At 41.3% G+C, this 13,723-nt stretch overlaps 6 protein-coding genes across 6 annotated transcripts; 3 read left to right on the forward strand and 3 right to left on the reverse strand.

The window, feature by feature from the left end:
* The first annotated feature begins 1,461 nt into the window (after window positions 1-1,461).
* Bccap1 lies at window positions 1,462-3,170 on the forward strand. Its single transcript, XM_001554689.2, has 7 exons — window positions 1,462-1,648; window positions 1,706-1,724; window positions 1,797-1,912; window positions 1,976-2,065; window positions 2,122-2,174; window positions 2,222-2,359; window positions 2,415-3,170. Exons 1-7 carry the CDS (start codon window positions 1,592-1,594, stop codon window positions 2,758-2,760), a joined length of 819 nt encoding a protein of 272 aa, XP_001554739.1. The 5' UTR covers window positions 1,462-1,591; the 3' UTR covers window positions 2,761-3,170.
* A 315-nt stretch (window positions 3,171-3,485) lies between these two features.
* Bccyb5 lies at window positions 3,486-4,974 on the forward strand. Its single transcript, XM_001554688.2, has 3 exons — window positions 3,486-3,858; window positions 4,198-4,324; window positions 4,472-4,974. The coding sequence occupies exons 1-3, from the start codon at window positions 3,740-3,742 to the stop codon at window positions 4,643-4,645; spliced, it is 420 nt and encodes a 139-aa protein (XP_001554738.2). The 5' UTR covers window positions 3,486-3,739; the 3' UTR covers window positions 4,646-4,974.
* Window positions 4,975-5,313: 339 nt separating this feature from the next.
* On the reverse strand, window positions 5,314-6,578 carry BCIN_13g05630 (hypothetical protein). Its single transcript, XM_001554687.2, has 3 exons — window positions 6,410-6,578; window positions 6,179-6,333; window positions 5,314-6,105 (listed from the first exon to the last, which is right to left on the reverse strand). Exons 1-3 carry the CDS (start codon window positions 6,423-6,425, stop codon window positions 5,569-5,571), a joined length of 708 nt encoding a protein of 235 aa, XP_001554737.1. The 5' UTR covers window positions 6,426-6,578; the 3' UTR covers window positions 5,314-5,568.
* A 946-nt stretch (window positions 6,579-7,524) lies between these two features.
* Window positions 7,525-10,018, forward strand: BCIN_13g05640 (hypothetical protein). The gene is made up of 2 exons (XM_024696888.1): window positions 7,525-8,322; window positions 8,548-10,018. The coding sequence occupies exons 1-2, from the start codon at window positions 7,883-7,885 to the stop codon at window positions 9,803-9,805; spliced, it is 1,698 nt and encodes a 565-aa protein (XP_024552702.1). The 5' UTR covers window positions 7,525-7,882; the 3' UTR covers window positions 9,806-10,018.
* A 434-nt stretch (window positions 10,019-10,452) lies between these two features.
* Window positions 10,453-11,083, reverse strand: BCIN_13g05650 (hypothetical protein). The gene has a single exon (XM_001554685.2). It carries the CDS (start codon window positions 11,048-11,050, stop codon window positions 10,493-10,495), a length of 558 nt encoding a protein of 185 aa, XP_001554735.2. The 5' UTR covers window positions 11,051-11,083; the 3' UTR covers window positions 10,453-10,492.
* Window positions 11,084-12,347: 1,264 nt separating this feature from the next.
* On the reverse strand, window positions 12,348-13,330 carry BCIN_13g05660 (hypothetical protein). Its single transcript, XM_001554684.2, has one exon. It carries the CDS (start codon window positions 13,304-13,306, stop codon window positions 12,410-12,412), a length of 897 nt encoding a protein of 298 aa, XP_001554734.2. The 5' UTR covers window positions 13,307-13,330; the 3' UTR covers window positions 12,348-12,409.
* Window positions 13,331-13,723: the final 393 nt, after the last annotated feature.

Here is a 13,723-nt window from a genome sequence, read left to right on the forward strand (position 1 = left end):
AGAATCACATCGCATCACAAACTTCTTAGTTCCTTTGGCTAAATAAAAGCGGGTTTTGTTAAGCAACTTGACAGTTGACACAAGCCAAATTAGTTAAAAAATTAGGGCCCGTTCGGATCAAAAAAAAAAATGACATTAAACCAATATATTAAATATATTAGATCTAATATAATATTTACCAAACACAATATTAAGCCCAATATATACTAACTCAAATAAATGCATTTACCGAACACAATATTAAATCTAATAAAATATTGAATCTAATAATCTTAAAATAACAAATACAACAAATTTTCTTAATCTTTCTCATATAGTAACCAACAGTAGTTTTTGAGATCTAATTGGACTAATATATTTAAAAAAAAGTATTATCTTCTTCATTTTCAATTCAACCTTACACATCCCAATATTACCCCTAATATATTAGCTTCATTCAAATACTAATATTTCAAATCCCTTACCATTTTATTATTATTAGAGATTTCATCAATAAAATAAAAAATCGATCTGAACGAACCCTTAGTCTGCACCAAGATGACATTATAATCAAAAGACCCACCAGTTACCAAAATAACGTAGTGACTCTGTTGGAATCTTGAACTGTATGGCAGCAGCCAGAACGGAGAAATGTGTATTTTAAATCATTAATCACAAATATTCATATTTGAGCGAGGCGGCAACTTATTCTCAGATTGTGATCAACTAGAATGAACTCGGTATTGAACACTTGTCAAATCTTTAAAGTATACATTCGTTACGTCTAGTAACGAATAGCTCGGAGGAAATTTCCAAGGAGATCGAGTTCCAACTTTAAGCGGCACTGAGCGAACAATAATTCTTGCCAGAACGAATTCACTTTGGGAAAAGTATAGTCAGGATCTGCAACAGTATGGTGGAATGTTACAACTCGATTACGCAACAATAGGCAATAGAGCAAAATTGAGAGGTAAAAAAACAGAAATGTGGCCATATCTGAATTCAGCGCCGGGGGGTTAGGAGTAAGCTTTATTATTCCGTAGCCATACCCAGCTTGTACAAGCCGCAGAATCTAGAATCAAAAGCTAGATCCCTAGGTAATTTTAAGAGAATTTTAAAGCTCTGGACTACCGAAGCCTCATCCCATCGTCCTTCACAAAATTGATGAAGCTACCTGGTAACATCGTCAATATATCGATGTTCGTGCAAATCTCCATTGGTAATCATTAGGAATTGAATGCTCACAAGAGAGTGCAAGCATAACCCTAACGATTCATCCCTATTGACGAAGATTCCTTAACCCTAGCCATTTGAAGACATACTTGTCAATGTGATTGGAATGAAGACAAAGAGAAGTATAGAAATGGAAGAACCAGAAGAAAGCATGAAGTTGTCGTTGTCCCCTTGTCGCACGAGCCAACACACCGCCACGAATTGAGGGGCTTGAGGGGTTGAGCTTCAGCCTCGCGTGCTTGCCCAATTGATTCAACCTTATGTTTCAAAACCCCAGCGCATCCATTTGAGCCAGCAAGGACAATTAATCGATACAGGTTTATATTTACTTGAGATACTTGGCGTTAATCGTGATTTCCATTCCTCAGATTCTTTCGAAATGTCCTCACAAATAGAGACCGTCTCTGCCTTTGTAGAAGGAGCTCCACCAGGAGAGGTATGATCTATCCTTTGTACGAACCCAAGCTCTTTACCAACTAACATTCTTTGAAAGCTCGCAGATGTCATAGCTGGTACGAACTTTCACGAATACCTTTCTTCTTCGCATATTTCCCATCATTAGACTAAGTACGGGAAATCTACAGATATCAAGGCTTTGACCATCGACACACCAAATCTTGTCTCGGAACTCGGTCCTGCATTCGAGAAATATAACGAGGAACAATTTGCTACAGTCAAACTTCCCGGAAGCAGTCAAAATGTTAGTTCCTTGATGGCAGATCAAATCAGCACCCCATGAAGGAGGACTGACGGTTTCATGAAGGTTATAATTAGTTCGTATAATTCTCTGGGGGATGGAAGATACTACGATATCGAGACTTCATCTAGTTTTCTTTTCGATCACACTACGCAGGTATGTGTTCTATTCACTTCTCCACATGCGAAATACAGACTGAGAATGGGATAAAGAAAGCGAGTGCGGTGCAAAGTTATGTCCTAGAGGGCAGTCAAGCAGATCTTGTGTAAGTACCCCTTAGCGGTAGACATTTTATATTCTGACACAACGTAGTAAGTCGATCCTTAAGAGCTTGGGTCCGCATGTAGCAGAGCACTTTCCAAATGCATCATACGGCGCTTTTCCCATTGAAGACGATTCGAAGATCGCAATACTTGTTGTTGCTAATAAATACAGCCCAAACAACTTCTGGTAAGTCTATATATACGTCGTCTTTATAAAGACATCGGTATTTAACATTAGGTAGGAACGGTCGCTGGCGCTCCCTTTATATCTATGAAACCTTGAATTCCTCTCTCACCGGCAGCATCAAGGTCGATGTTCACTACTACGAAGATGGAAATGTTCGACTTCTTACTACCAAACCTATCTCGGCAACAGCGTTGTCATCAGCTAGCAGCATCGTACGAGAAATTGCCGGCGCTGAAAAGAAATATCAGGAAGAGATCAATAAAGGGTTCAATAGCTTGAGCGAAGGAGCATTTAAGGGATTAAGAAGACAATTGCCCATTACCAGACAAAAGATTGAATGGGATAAGATCGCAGGTTACAGATTAGGACAAGATATTGGTGGTGGAAGTTCAAGAAGATAGATATGAGATGCGAGTTGAGAGGAGATAATAAAGCAGGTGAGGTGGGGACAGATATGATTTGATTGTTAGCAAAAGAGCATCCGATGACAAGTTCAATGGAAACTTTTCCGAATTGGGATATAAAATTGTAGAGTGGATTGATTGCGTTCATGTGGAGTGGAATTTAGAACCATGGTCTGTCGAGCGTCTTTTCAGTACTCTACGCCCTGCATCACCCAGTCTTCTCTTCTCTTCCTTTCACCAAACTTCAACATGGGGATCCGCGGAACGGATACCAAGACAGCCGTCCATAGATGATACTCGAGTGACAAGGGAAGAATCAAATATCGAATGTACAGTCATCTACTCTGATCTCCACGGAAGCTCGGAATTCGTTACTCTCCTCCAAATATGCTTTCTAGAATACTCCACTGCCCCAAATCTCACACATATCAACCCTCACATCATGTCACTCTCCTCTCATTCTCACCTAATCACCAATGATGTCCACTTCGATCCCTCATCTACCGTTCCCTCACACCGTCGCGGCTCATAAAGTCGGAATCACCTCAAACCACCCCTCATTCCGCGTAATGCCTTTTAGCAACCAATCAGCAATAAGGAAATAAATGCTGAGCAATTCTTAACCTAATATTGATTAGCGTCTATTGGCACAGAGTGGCATCGGCCTCCGACCTTTAAAGTTATTAGTCCAGATAGTGAATGGAGCCTGTGCTGTGATTTACGGCATTAGTTGTTGTCTCATTTTTTGTGAATTGCGAACTTCCAATAATTCACCGTACTACCCTTCACTTATTTTCTTGTGCTTAGGACTTCGGAAAATAAATATTTGTCCTTTATTCTACAAAAGGTTTACCAGAGATCTTTCGCAGATCAGGGAATTGACTCGAGAACGATTTACGAACACGACAACACTTTCGAGGATACAGAAAAAGGAAGCAATATAGAACGATTCCATACTTTACATACAACAGAAAAGATGTCGGAATCAAAGGAATATACATATGCTGAGGCCGCCGAACATAAGACCAAGAAGGATTTGTTTATGGTTATTCATGACAAGGTTTACGATACTTCCGCTTTTGTTGATGAACATCCGTAAGTCTACTATTTGTCTTGTTGAGAATTATCTTCTGCAGAAGGTGGGATGAAGAGGGATTCGGATATGAGGGGATTGGGAGGGGGTTACAGTGCAATGCTATACTGCATGCCAGACGAGTTGAGAATGAAGAATTGTGTTGGAGAACAGATGTTATATTGTTGGGGATAAGGATTCACGTCTGGTTATCTCACTTTACGTTCTCGAAAACAGTTTATCCTTCTCTGGCTCCACCCACATCTGCCTCCGGTCTACCATTTTTTGGTTGTCCTATTGTCTTTGCAGAAGCCAACTCTATATTCCTTCAGGCCAGATTGCTAATTTGCATGTTCTAATAGTGGTGGAGAAGAAGTCCTCCTTGATGTTGGCGGACAAGACGCAACTGAAGCATTCGAGGATGTTGGACACAGTGACGAGGCAAGAGAAATCCTTGATGGTTTACTTGTTGGTACTTTGAAACGCATGGTATGTCCTTCCCTATCTTCGCCTCCGCCATTGTCTTCCCTTCATTTCCCCTCATTCTCCCAAATAAACCCTCAATCTCCAATTTAAAGTCTCCTCAATCACATGAATCCTCGGCTCGGTATATTATAGAAACTGACATTCCCTTAGCCAGGCGACCCAGCCCCAAAAGCTCCAGCAGCAACTGCCTCTCCATCTAGCTCCCAAGGCGAAGCCGGTATGGGTGTCGGTCTCTACGCTATCATTCTCATTGGTGGACTTGCAGCCTTCGGTGCTTACAAGTACATGTTGACCCAAGAGGGTGCCATTCCAGTTCAAGCTTAAATACCCTTTGTAAGCTCGAAGATTGGGAGTTGGGTGCAAGGAGCATAGAGTGGATATACACAAATGTGAAGTTTTGAGAACATTAGAGTGATGGGCGGGGGATGTATAATTTGATATGAAGAACGGGCATGCATGCAGAATCTTTGGCGTGGCGCATTCAACATATTCAAATTTATTCTTCATTCTTCGTATGTAAGGATAGGGCTTGCGAAGTTTCGAGGCAGACCTTATCCTTCTCTTGCGTTTGATTCAGCAGGAGATTCATAGGAATGGATAGTTCATAATAGATCGTTTATTTTACCTTCTTCTGAGATTCTCTTCTAATTTCAAGTCTGGGACTGAGTAGGAGATTGTTGTGCGATGCGACGACTGATGTTGATCTTTTCCTCTAACATGATATCTAGTGTAGAATATTGTCGCTGATGTTGAGAAGTTGTGTATGCATGTATAAAACCTTTCAACTCTATCATAGGTGTGCTAGTAAAGTAATGCTCTCCTTTTCTTTCTCTTTATATTGAACCACTCAATTGTCGGTTAAGCTCAACGCATGGCACAAGCATATAAGAAAAAGATTGTTAATACCACAATGATATACAAGGTGTAACATTTTGTGTAACTGTAACTATGGACATGAATGAGCTTCAAGTACACAATGGTATATGATTGGTTGCTATATCATTGCTTGTTTACTATTTGCAAGAGGGTATCCCAAGTCCCTAACATCTGTCTCACCAATTTGTGACCAAATGTGGTATCTCCTTATAAATCACTTATACTCGCTGCTGGTCTTGTGCGGCCTAAGTACTCAACTGCATCAATTGCAGATTGCGTACTCCCTTTGGCCTCGGGTCATGCTATCCATCCATCCTCCGCTGCAATAAACTCATGCATTTCTATTTCGCAATTTTTACCCCGGCAAGACCTTAAGCATACATTCCGTCGTCACCGTCGCTTTCTTCTTCCTCGTCTCTCTTTCTTCTTTGCTCCTCCTCCTCCTTCCTTCCCTCCCCACCAGTCCCGAATCCCAGGCCTTCCACGCCCCTCCTCATCCTCTCCCTCTCCCTCTCCGCCTCCTTCCCCCTCTCCTCTCCATCGCCAACCTTCTTCCTATCCAAAGGACATGTCCCGTTCAATCTCAACCATGGGCCCACACACTCTAAATCAAATTTATGAGTTTCATGACATGGTAATACAACGACTAAACAGTATTGATCGTCCAGAAACTTTTCACCACAAATCGGACATGTTTCATCTGCTTTTAGGGAGGAGCGAGGAATGCGATCGATGGTATCGAGGTAGGCTTGAGAACAACCGGAAATTGTGGTGGGCGGTGAGTCGATTTGAGATGTTATGGAGGAGATAAGAAGGTCGAGAAGAGGGGCTGTGGTGGAGGAGGGGTCATTGGTGCGGAGGGTTAGAAATTGGTCTTGGAGGAGGCGGTAGGAGGCTGCTACGTCGACCTGTTCATATGGATTAGCTTTTGGATTAATCGTAGGGCAGGTTCATGATTTAAAGAGGAGCGCAAGAACATACGGGAGTAGGAACAGCATGAGGATTATTGTGATGCCAGTTTGGATCAGTAGTGGAAGTCGAAGTTTCACATTGCGATAATTGGTTGAAGAAGGAGGACATAGAAGGACGACGACGAGGTCGAGATGACTGCGAAGACGCTTTTATGTTATGTTCGACTATTGTATGTTAACAGGAGCTCATCAAAATATCGAAGGAACTGAAAGGCGGGGCAAAGAGGATTGGGAAGCTTACCTTCATAGGGATTCATCTTGAAGTTGGGCTTCAATACTGACTGTAAAGTTTATACGTTTTGAATTAAAGGTTGTGAGATTAAAACCAGACAATATAATTATAATGATGAGGGTAGACAAGAAAGTAGATATGCTATGAGGAAAGGTAGGCAGAGGACGAGACGCAAGCCTTTTCGCTTAGAGCCGAGGCTGGCATGCAAGGCTGTAGTGGGAATCGCGGTATCATGAGATTCCAAGACATCTTCGTGTCCTGACTTTTTTCAAACGACGTCGTCGTTCAGGCATATTCAGATAAAACAAGATTTCCGATGATGTCAAATGTTGTTCTTTTAGGAGAAGTTCATGTCATATGTTTCTGACCAACGATCGAGCAACACTATTTATGCTCAAAGCAAGTCGTGTTCCAAGTACCAGAGAACAACACGAAATGGTATTCTTTGGAGCTCGACGGTGAGGTTTACCTTTTGAACCCTGTTTGAATGAAATCTCGCACTTTCACTTCTAGTTGGATCTCGTCACTGCCATTTCCTCCAAAGTTGATGTTACCAGACGGTCTTGCCTTCGTGCCATGGTAATAAACTTCTACCAAATTAGGCCTTGGACTGTTCGCGGGGCTGTTGAGGATGCAACTTCAAAGTTGTGGTTTCAAGGGTGTTTAGCGGTACGTTGTTCGTGAGGTTCACAAAATATCCATTACATCAACGGATTATTGTGGGAGTGATGGTAAGTAGAGCAGAACGAAGGGTCATATTTCATATCTTCCTGACCAGACAGTATATCCGTGTCATTCATCATATTACACCATTCCCAAAAGGATTTCGTGGACGTTATATCACATATGGCAATCCTCTTGAATGAGATTGAAGTCAAAGTTTCGGTCCCGCAAAGGCATCCCCACATATCTTTCTGTCTATATTGTGGCTAGGAAAATTTCACTCCCCACAAATCAACGATGAGTCTTTTCTTATCAACAAATCCAGACTACAATCAATATACGAAGGTTATGGGGGTAATCCTTCATCCGATAGTCGGATTCGCACCACCGGTCTTCGCAATTTTTTTGAAATTTGCTCAACAAGCGTGCGATTTGGTCACTCTCAGGGTTTAATACAGCTTGATTATGCAAGCAGACGTGGAGTTTGCCTACGCGATGTATGTCACCGCCCCCTTAATCAAGCATGTCTAATCGGTGACGCCTGTCAAACATCAAAAAGGATGTATCTAAACGAAAAAAGACCAGCAAGATGAAGGGGCGCTTGTGAAAAGCTTGATTCAGATCTACAACCAACGCGGGTAAGTGCCGATTATCCGATAGAATTCTTTCCCTGTAACTTTCTTGATAGAGAACCCAATGGTTCTTTAAGTCGAGGTCTAATATTTATATCTTTTACGTCGTTTCTCTTCTCCTTAGAATTTTCTCTCACCAATAATCATTATCATATTACTTTGAAATTAGAATATTTCGTTGGCTACGATGGCCGGAACTAATGGCCATGAATTGGTCCGTATTGAGACGAACATTCTCCCCAAAGGAAAGCTAATAGTGGTTTTCTGTGGATTAGCTTTTGCTCTCCTCATCACTTTTATAGACCAAAACTCCATTGGTATAGCATTACCAACAATCGGAGCTGATCTCAATGCCGCAACTACAATTGCTTGGGCAGGCACTTCAAGTTTGATTGCCAATACAGTTTTCCAAGTTCTTTATGGAAGAATATCAGATATTTTGGGAAGGAAAATAGTGTTCCTCACTGCTGTGGGATTATTGGCGCTAGGAGATTTACTTTGTGGGTTTGCTCAAACGGGTCCCCAACTTTATGTTTTTAGGGGCATTTCCGGTGTGGGGACCGGTGGGATCATGGCCTTGGCTATGATGATCGTATCAGATGTGGTCACTCTGGAGAATCGTGGAAAGTAAGTATATCCTAACTATTAAATTCAGATCATTCGGTAGTTCAGACTGCAGTTTGACAACCAGGCGCTTCTAATGATTGAAAGGATTTCAATTTCTAGACCGAAATTAGTATTTTGGACTATCTGAATGTTTGGTGGATGCAAAATTCAAAGTCCTTGATTGTTAGACTGTAGTTTGGAATATTGGAGATTAAATATCGTGGGTCATGGACTAATGAACTTTAGGTATCAAGGGATCCTGGGATCATGTGTCGGGCTGGGTAATACCATTGGACCATTCTTGGCCGCCGCTTTTGTTGAGAATTCGACGTGGAGAGGCCTATTTTGGTGTATATGTCCGCTAGCTGTGCTATCAGGTATTATGGTAGCATTTACACTCCCTCCAAGTAAAGTCCATGGCTCTACAGCAACCAAAATTCGAGTCATCGATTACCCAGGAATCGTCCTTGTGACCGCAGCCATTATGCTTATCCTGATCCCCGTCTCGGGCGGTGGTACTTATTTTGAATGGTCCAGTCCCATGGTGATTTCCATGCTCACACTGGGTGGCATCTGCTTAGTAGCTTTCCTAATTGTGGAATGGAAGTTTGCTGTTATGCCAATGATGCCTTTGAACCTTTTTAAGAACCCTGCTGTCTTCGCCATTCTCACCCAGAACTTCCTCTTCGGTATAGTTTATTACTCGCACCTCTACTACCTCCCAATATACTATCAGAACGCACGCCAATATTCACCTCTCATGTCCGCCGCACTAACCATTCCATTCGTCGCCACTCAATCCAGCTTTAGTATTGTATCCGGGCAATACATCTCCAGGACTAAACGTTATGGCGAGATCATCTGGATTGGGTTCATTCTTTGGACTCTAGGATCGGGCCTCGTTCTCTTGTTCTCTCGGGAGATACCGAAATGGAAAATAGTCTTGATCCTCTTAACCGAAGGTGCAGGAGTAGGATTCGTCTTCCAACCTACCCTTATAGCAGCACAAGCCCATTGTACTAAGCGCGACCGAGCAGTCGTTATCTCTACCAGAAATTTCCTGCGTGCGCTAGGTGGCGCAATTGGTCTAGCGATTTCCTCGGCTATTTTCTCGAACTCCATAAAGTCCCGTTTAAATACGCTAGCAACTCCTTTACCAGCAGGGTTCAAAGAGACAATCTTAGCATCGATATTGAGCGTTCCAAATTTGAATCAATTGACGACGGTACAGAAAAATGAAGTATTAGATGCGTATATGGGAGCAAGCAGAAGTGTGTTTTTGCTTTGGGTACCGATTATAGCGGTCTGTTTGTGTCTTTGCGTATTGATCAAAGATAAGGGATTGCAGAGGCCGGATGAAAAACCGATTGTCAGGGAAGAACAGCGGGAGGAGAGCAGTGGGAGTGTGGCCGGGAGTGAGATTGTGGTGGAGCACGAGGCTGGCAGGGAGAGGGATTTGGAGAGTGGGGAGGGTGAGAAGGTCGTAGGGCTGGAGAAACATTAAAAGGAGCCTGCAGTTGTGGGGAAAAAAGACACTTTATTTGCACTCTTGCTTGGGTTGGATAAGATGAAGGAGTTGTATACCCCGATTAGGCTTAAAAAGTGATAGAAGACGACACTCAGGAACATAGAACTGCCTTTAGTACGCAATATTAGACTATCCTAATTCAATTACGAGATAATGATAAAAATCAGAAATAACCGAATCTATAACTCATCCTTGATATATACAACAAAGAATGCGGGCAACATTCAGCAGCGAGGCTCTTTGAGAATGTAATTCGAGATTGACAATGCATTTGCTACTATGCTGCCTGACGTTTACTAAAGCTAATTTCTAGACTAGTGACAGTTCAATGGCTCAAACTTGTGGCTAATTAGCCCAACCAAAAGTGTCAGGGATGGGATTTTCACTCATTGCTACCGGCTATTTTAATGAATACTATTGGAACCGACAGTGCTCATGCGAGAAGTGCAAGCTCTGATTTACGAACTGATGAATTTGAAATACGAGGATGGCGAGTTGGATATGTAAATCATTGATAACCATTTAGTGACTGTAAGGTACTCTACTGCTCGTCTTTTGCCCAACCTCTGGCCCTGTCTTTGAACCATTTAATTGTCTCTTTTGCAATAGGAAAGTCTAAATCATGATAACCATAAGTCCGATCAGGGTCATCATAAGCATATTTTAATCCACCTGTATCCCCAGAACGAAGAGCCAAAGACTTGACATATTTAAGCCAGCTAATTCCTTTATTGGAACGCCTTGCCTAATCTGCTCTATGATATAGGGTATTGCTTGTGGCCAATCATATAATTGACCAAGTTCCGGCTTTTCATGAACAGGATTGTAAAATTCTCCTTTCATCCAAGATTTTTCTTTTCTAAAAGGCCCGACACTCTCAACAGGGAATGTAAGGATGTTATCCCGGTAGAGAATTTCAGAACCGAATTTAAAGAATCCTGTGCAAGTTCGGAGGCAAGTAGCATCAATCGCTTGACGCAAAATCCTATTCAATTGTATAACTTCCCTTCCCCCATGGAATATCTTTTTTTCTTTGGTCATTACTGATTCTCTCCAGGGTTCGTATGTTGGATCATCGCTATAAATTGGACGGGTCTCGTTCCAGAGAGCAGGCTTGTAGGTGGGCTTTTTGTACTTTTCATATGAACGCACCACGATTGTGATCATGACATCTGGCTCCACAGTCGCACTTGGGATCCATAACAAGTATTTAAATATCATATCGAGAAGTTCTATAAGTGTAAGTTCAAGGTCTGAATCTGAGAACTGGCTCAATCATACCTTTTTGAAATTTGAGAATATGACAACGGTGTGATCTTGGTAGGTTCCAAAAAATTTCACCAGGATGACTTCCTGATCTTCGTTGGATGTATCTTACTTCGAGAGATAGCTGATCAACAATGCCCTTTCCAAGGCGATTCTCTAATTGTATCAAAGGCTGGGCTACAATGTATGTACACCCATCATCTCTAACAACGTGCAAAAATTTTGTGGTGGCACAACTATATTTATCGCCAGAAGGTTGAATATCTATATTCAGTACATAAGCCAATTTTAAACTCCTGTCAAATTTCAAATGAGTCACTTACCGGCGCCAATGATATAGACCTTTCCATCTTTGATAAACTCGATACCCTTAAATCAGCCTTTATAGACGTATTTCTGTACAGCTATCTCATAAGTAACATCTGGACTTATCTCCACAGCTTTCCCGATACAACTCCGTATCACATTCTCATGACACAACCAGCCGTGGAATACTGATGATGTGTTTGGGTAATAAGGGTTTTTACCGCTTGGCCAGGAACGACTAATTATAACGCTAGATGTTTTCTTGTCTGTATGTATAGAGCCGCCGTCTTCTTTCAATGGTCCGGCGCTGTGTATAGGTGTTTCGCTATGATCGTGTCTTGATTTCGATCTTTCGGTAGAATTTGCCATCGTGATTGCGAGCAAAACTGCCGTAACCCTTGACAAGGTATTAGACTGAAATAAAAACAGATAATTATCCAATTATACCAAAATCTGTTGCAAGGAGCAAGAATTCTAAGTCCACAAGGTAGCCAAACCTAATTATACTCAGGATCCTCGCTAAGAACAACGCGAGGTAGACTTTATAAGTATTGATCAAAATCAAACCACTCACTCAATTAACTTACCATGATACTAGTCAGCTTCTAAATCACACTTGCAAACTGCCTCATTCTATACAGGGTGAATGTTTTTCATCAGGATATTGTCAAATCGCAGGTCTATACCGACTTAGGATTGGAGGTGGGACATTACCAACAAATCCTCGGCGACTTTATGGTCAGGTTTAAAGCACAGAAATAAGTCTTACTCAGAAACATAAAATGCGCGAGGAGCTCGAGCACAGGGAACATGGAATCACAGAGGTTTCAGAGGTTACAGAGAGCACAGAATAAGATATTGAAGAGAATTGAAATTGTGTTGGATAGATTCATGATTACTGAGAAAATGACTTAGGGTTAAAAGTGGAAGATTTTTAGGAAAGAAATGTCAAATAGAAGTAAGGACGAGAACGCAGTTTGACCTGTAGCCGATATCTCTCGGCATCTGCTACTCGTGATTAAGTGCATTCAATTGTCTCACAGGAGGTTTGTACATCTTTCGAGGACTTCGGCACATGGGGCATGTTACCGTGTTATTATTGGCTGTATTGAACCATGGAATTATACAGGTTTCATGAAATAGATGTCGATTACAAAATAGTCGCATTACATTTGCATCGCTCTCACTACCCATAACCTCTGTACAGATACCACAGACCTCTTCAATGGGAATTTCTTCGGGTTTGACAAGACGAAGAAGACCAAAAGTGAGATGGGTTGGATTCACAGGATCAAAAAGAAGTCTCATCGACATTTTCTTGAGTCCTCTAAATTGCAAAAAATACTCATTTTGATGATGATCATAGAAGGTCTTGATCGTCTCTGCTCTTTGCATGTCCGATTCCAAACGATCAAGTGCCTGTTCATCTCTTGTGGCGCCAGATTTTGCGTTGTAGGCTATCAAATCTTGCTGTGCAGTTTCAAAGATATCGTCAAAACGTTTCTGTCTTTGAAAAAGGATATTTTGGTCAGAAATATAGGATTCCCATGACTTTCTTCTATTTGCTATCAAAAGTAAAGAAAATGCGAACGAAATCTCTCTATAATAAACGTCAGAAATCCAAGTGTTTGGAGGTGGGCGAAAAGATTCAAAACAAATTCCTTTCTCGACAGTATCGCAAGAAATACACTTGAATTCCGTGATGAAAGCTCTAGCCAAACGAAGTTGTGTCCAAGGATGATAATCTAGTAGAAATTTAAGGTTATGTCCTCCTACACGATCCTGATATGGATCAAACTGCATAAGTTCACAAGTTCGGTGATGTTCAATTACCGTTGTCACATGTCCACAGATACTAGAAAAAGTTTCAGATATTACACAACAGTTCGGATTCATGGTATCCATGATCTTTACTGTGAATAATATATCACTAAATTGAAGTGTTGTGTTGCGTGATAGATAGTTAGCTTGGTTGAATTTTGCTTGACAAAAGTTTGGATATAAGAATGTGAGAAAACTATTTATACTAAAGTAAATGTGTATGTTCTTAGCCTGTATCCAAAGACAAGTAATCTACGATTCATGTAAACAAAGCAAGAGCAATCGTAGCAGACGAGTGGTAGTGAACATACCCTTTGTCTCAAGTAACAACAGCATTGTTCTTTAATAAAGGAGGGAAAATTTCTCATCTCTTCCCGTCAGTAAATTCTAGTTCTAATTGTTCACCTGCTCTGGTGTTGGTTTAAGCATGACCTAGTGAAGATATCATCAAGTTGTGTATATTTTTGTTACTAAATTCTTGATTAATCTTATAGTTGATAT

This window comes from Botrytis cinerea, chromosome 13, assembly GCF_000143535.2.
Source record: "Botrytis cinerea B05.10 chromosome 13, complete sequence".
Lineage (NCBI taxonomy): Eukaryota > Fungi > Ascomycota > Leotiomycetes > Helotiales > Sclerotiniaceae > Botrytis > Botrytis cinerea.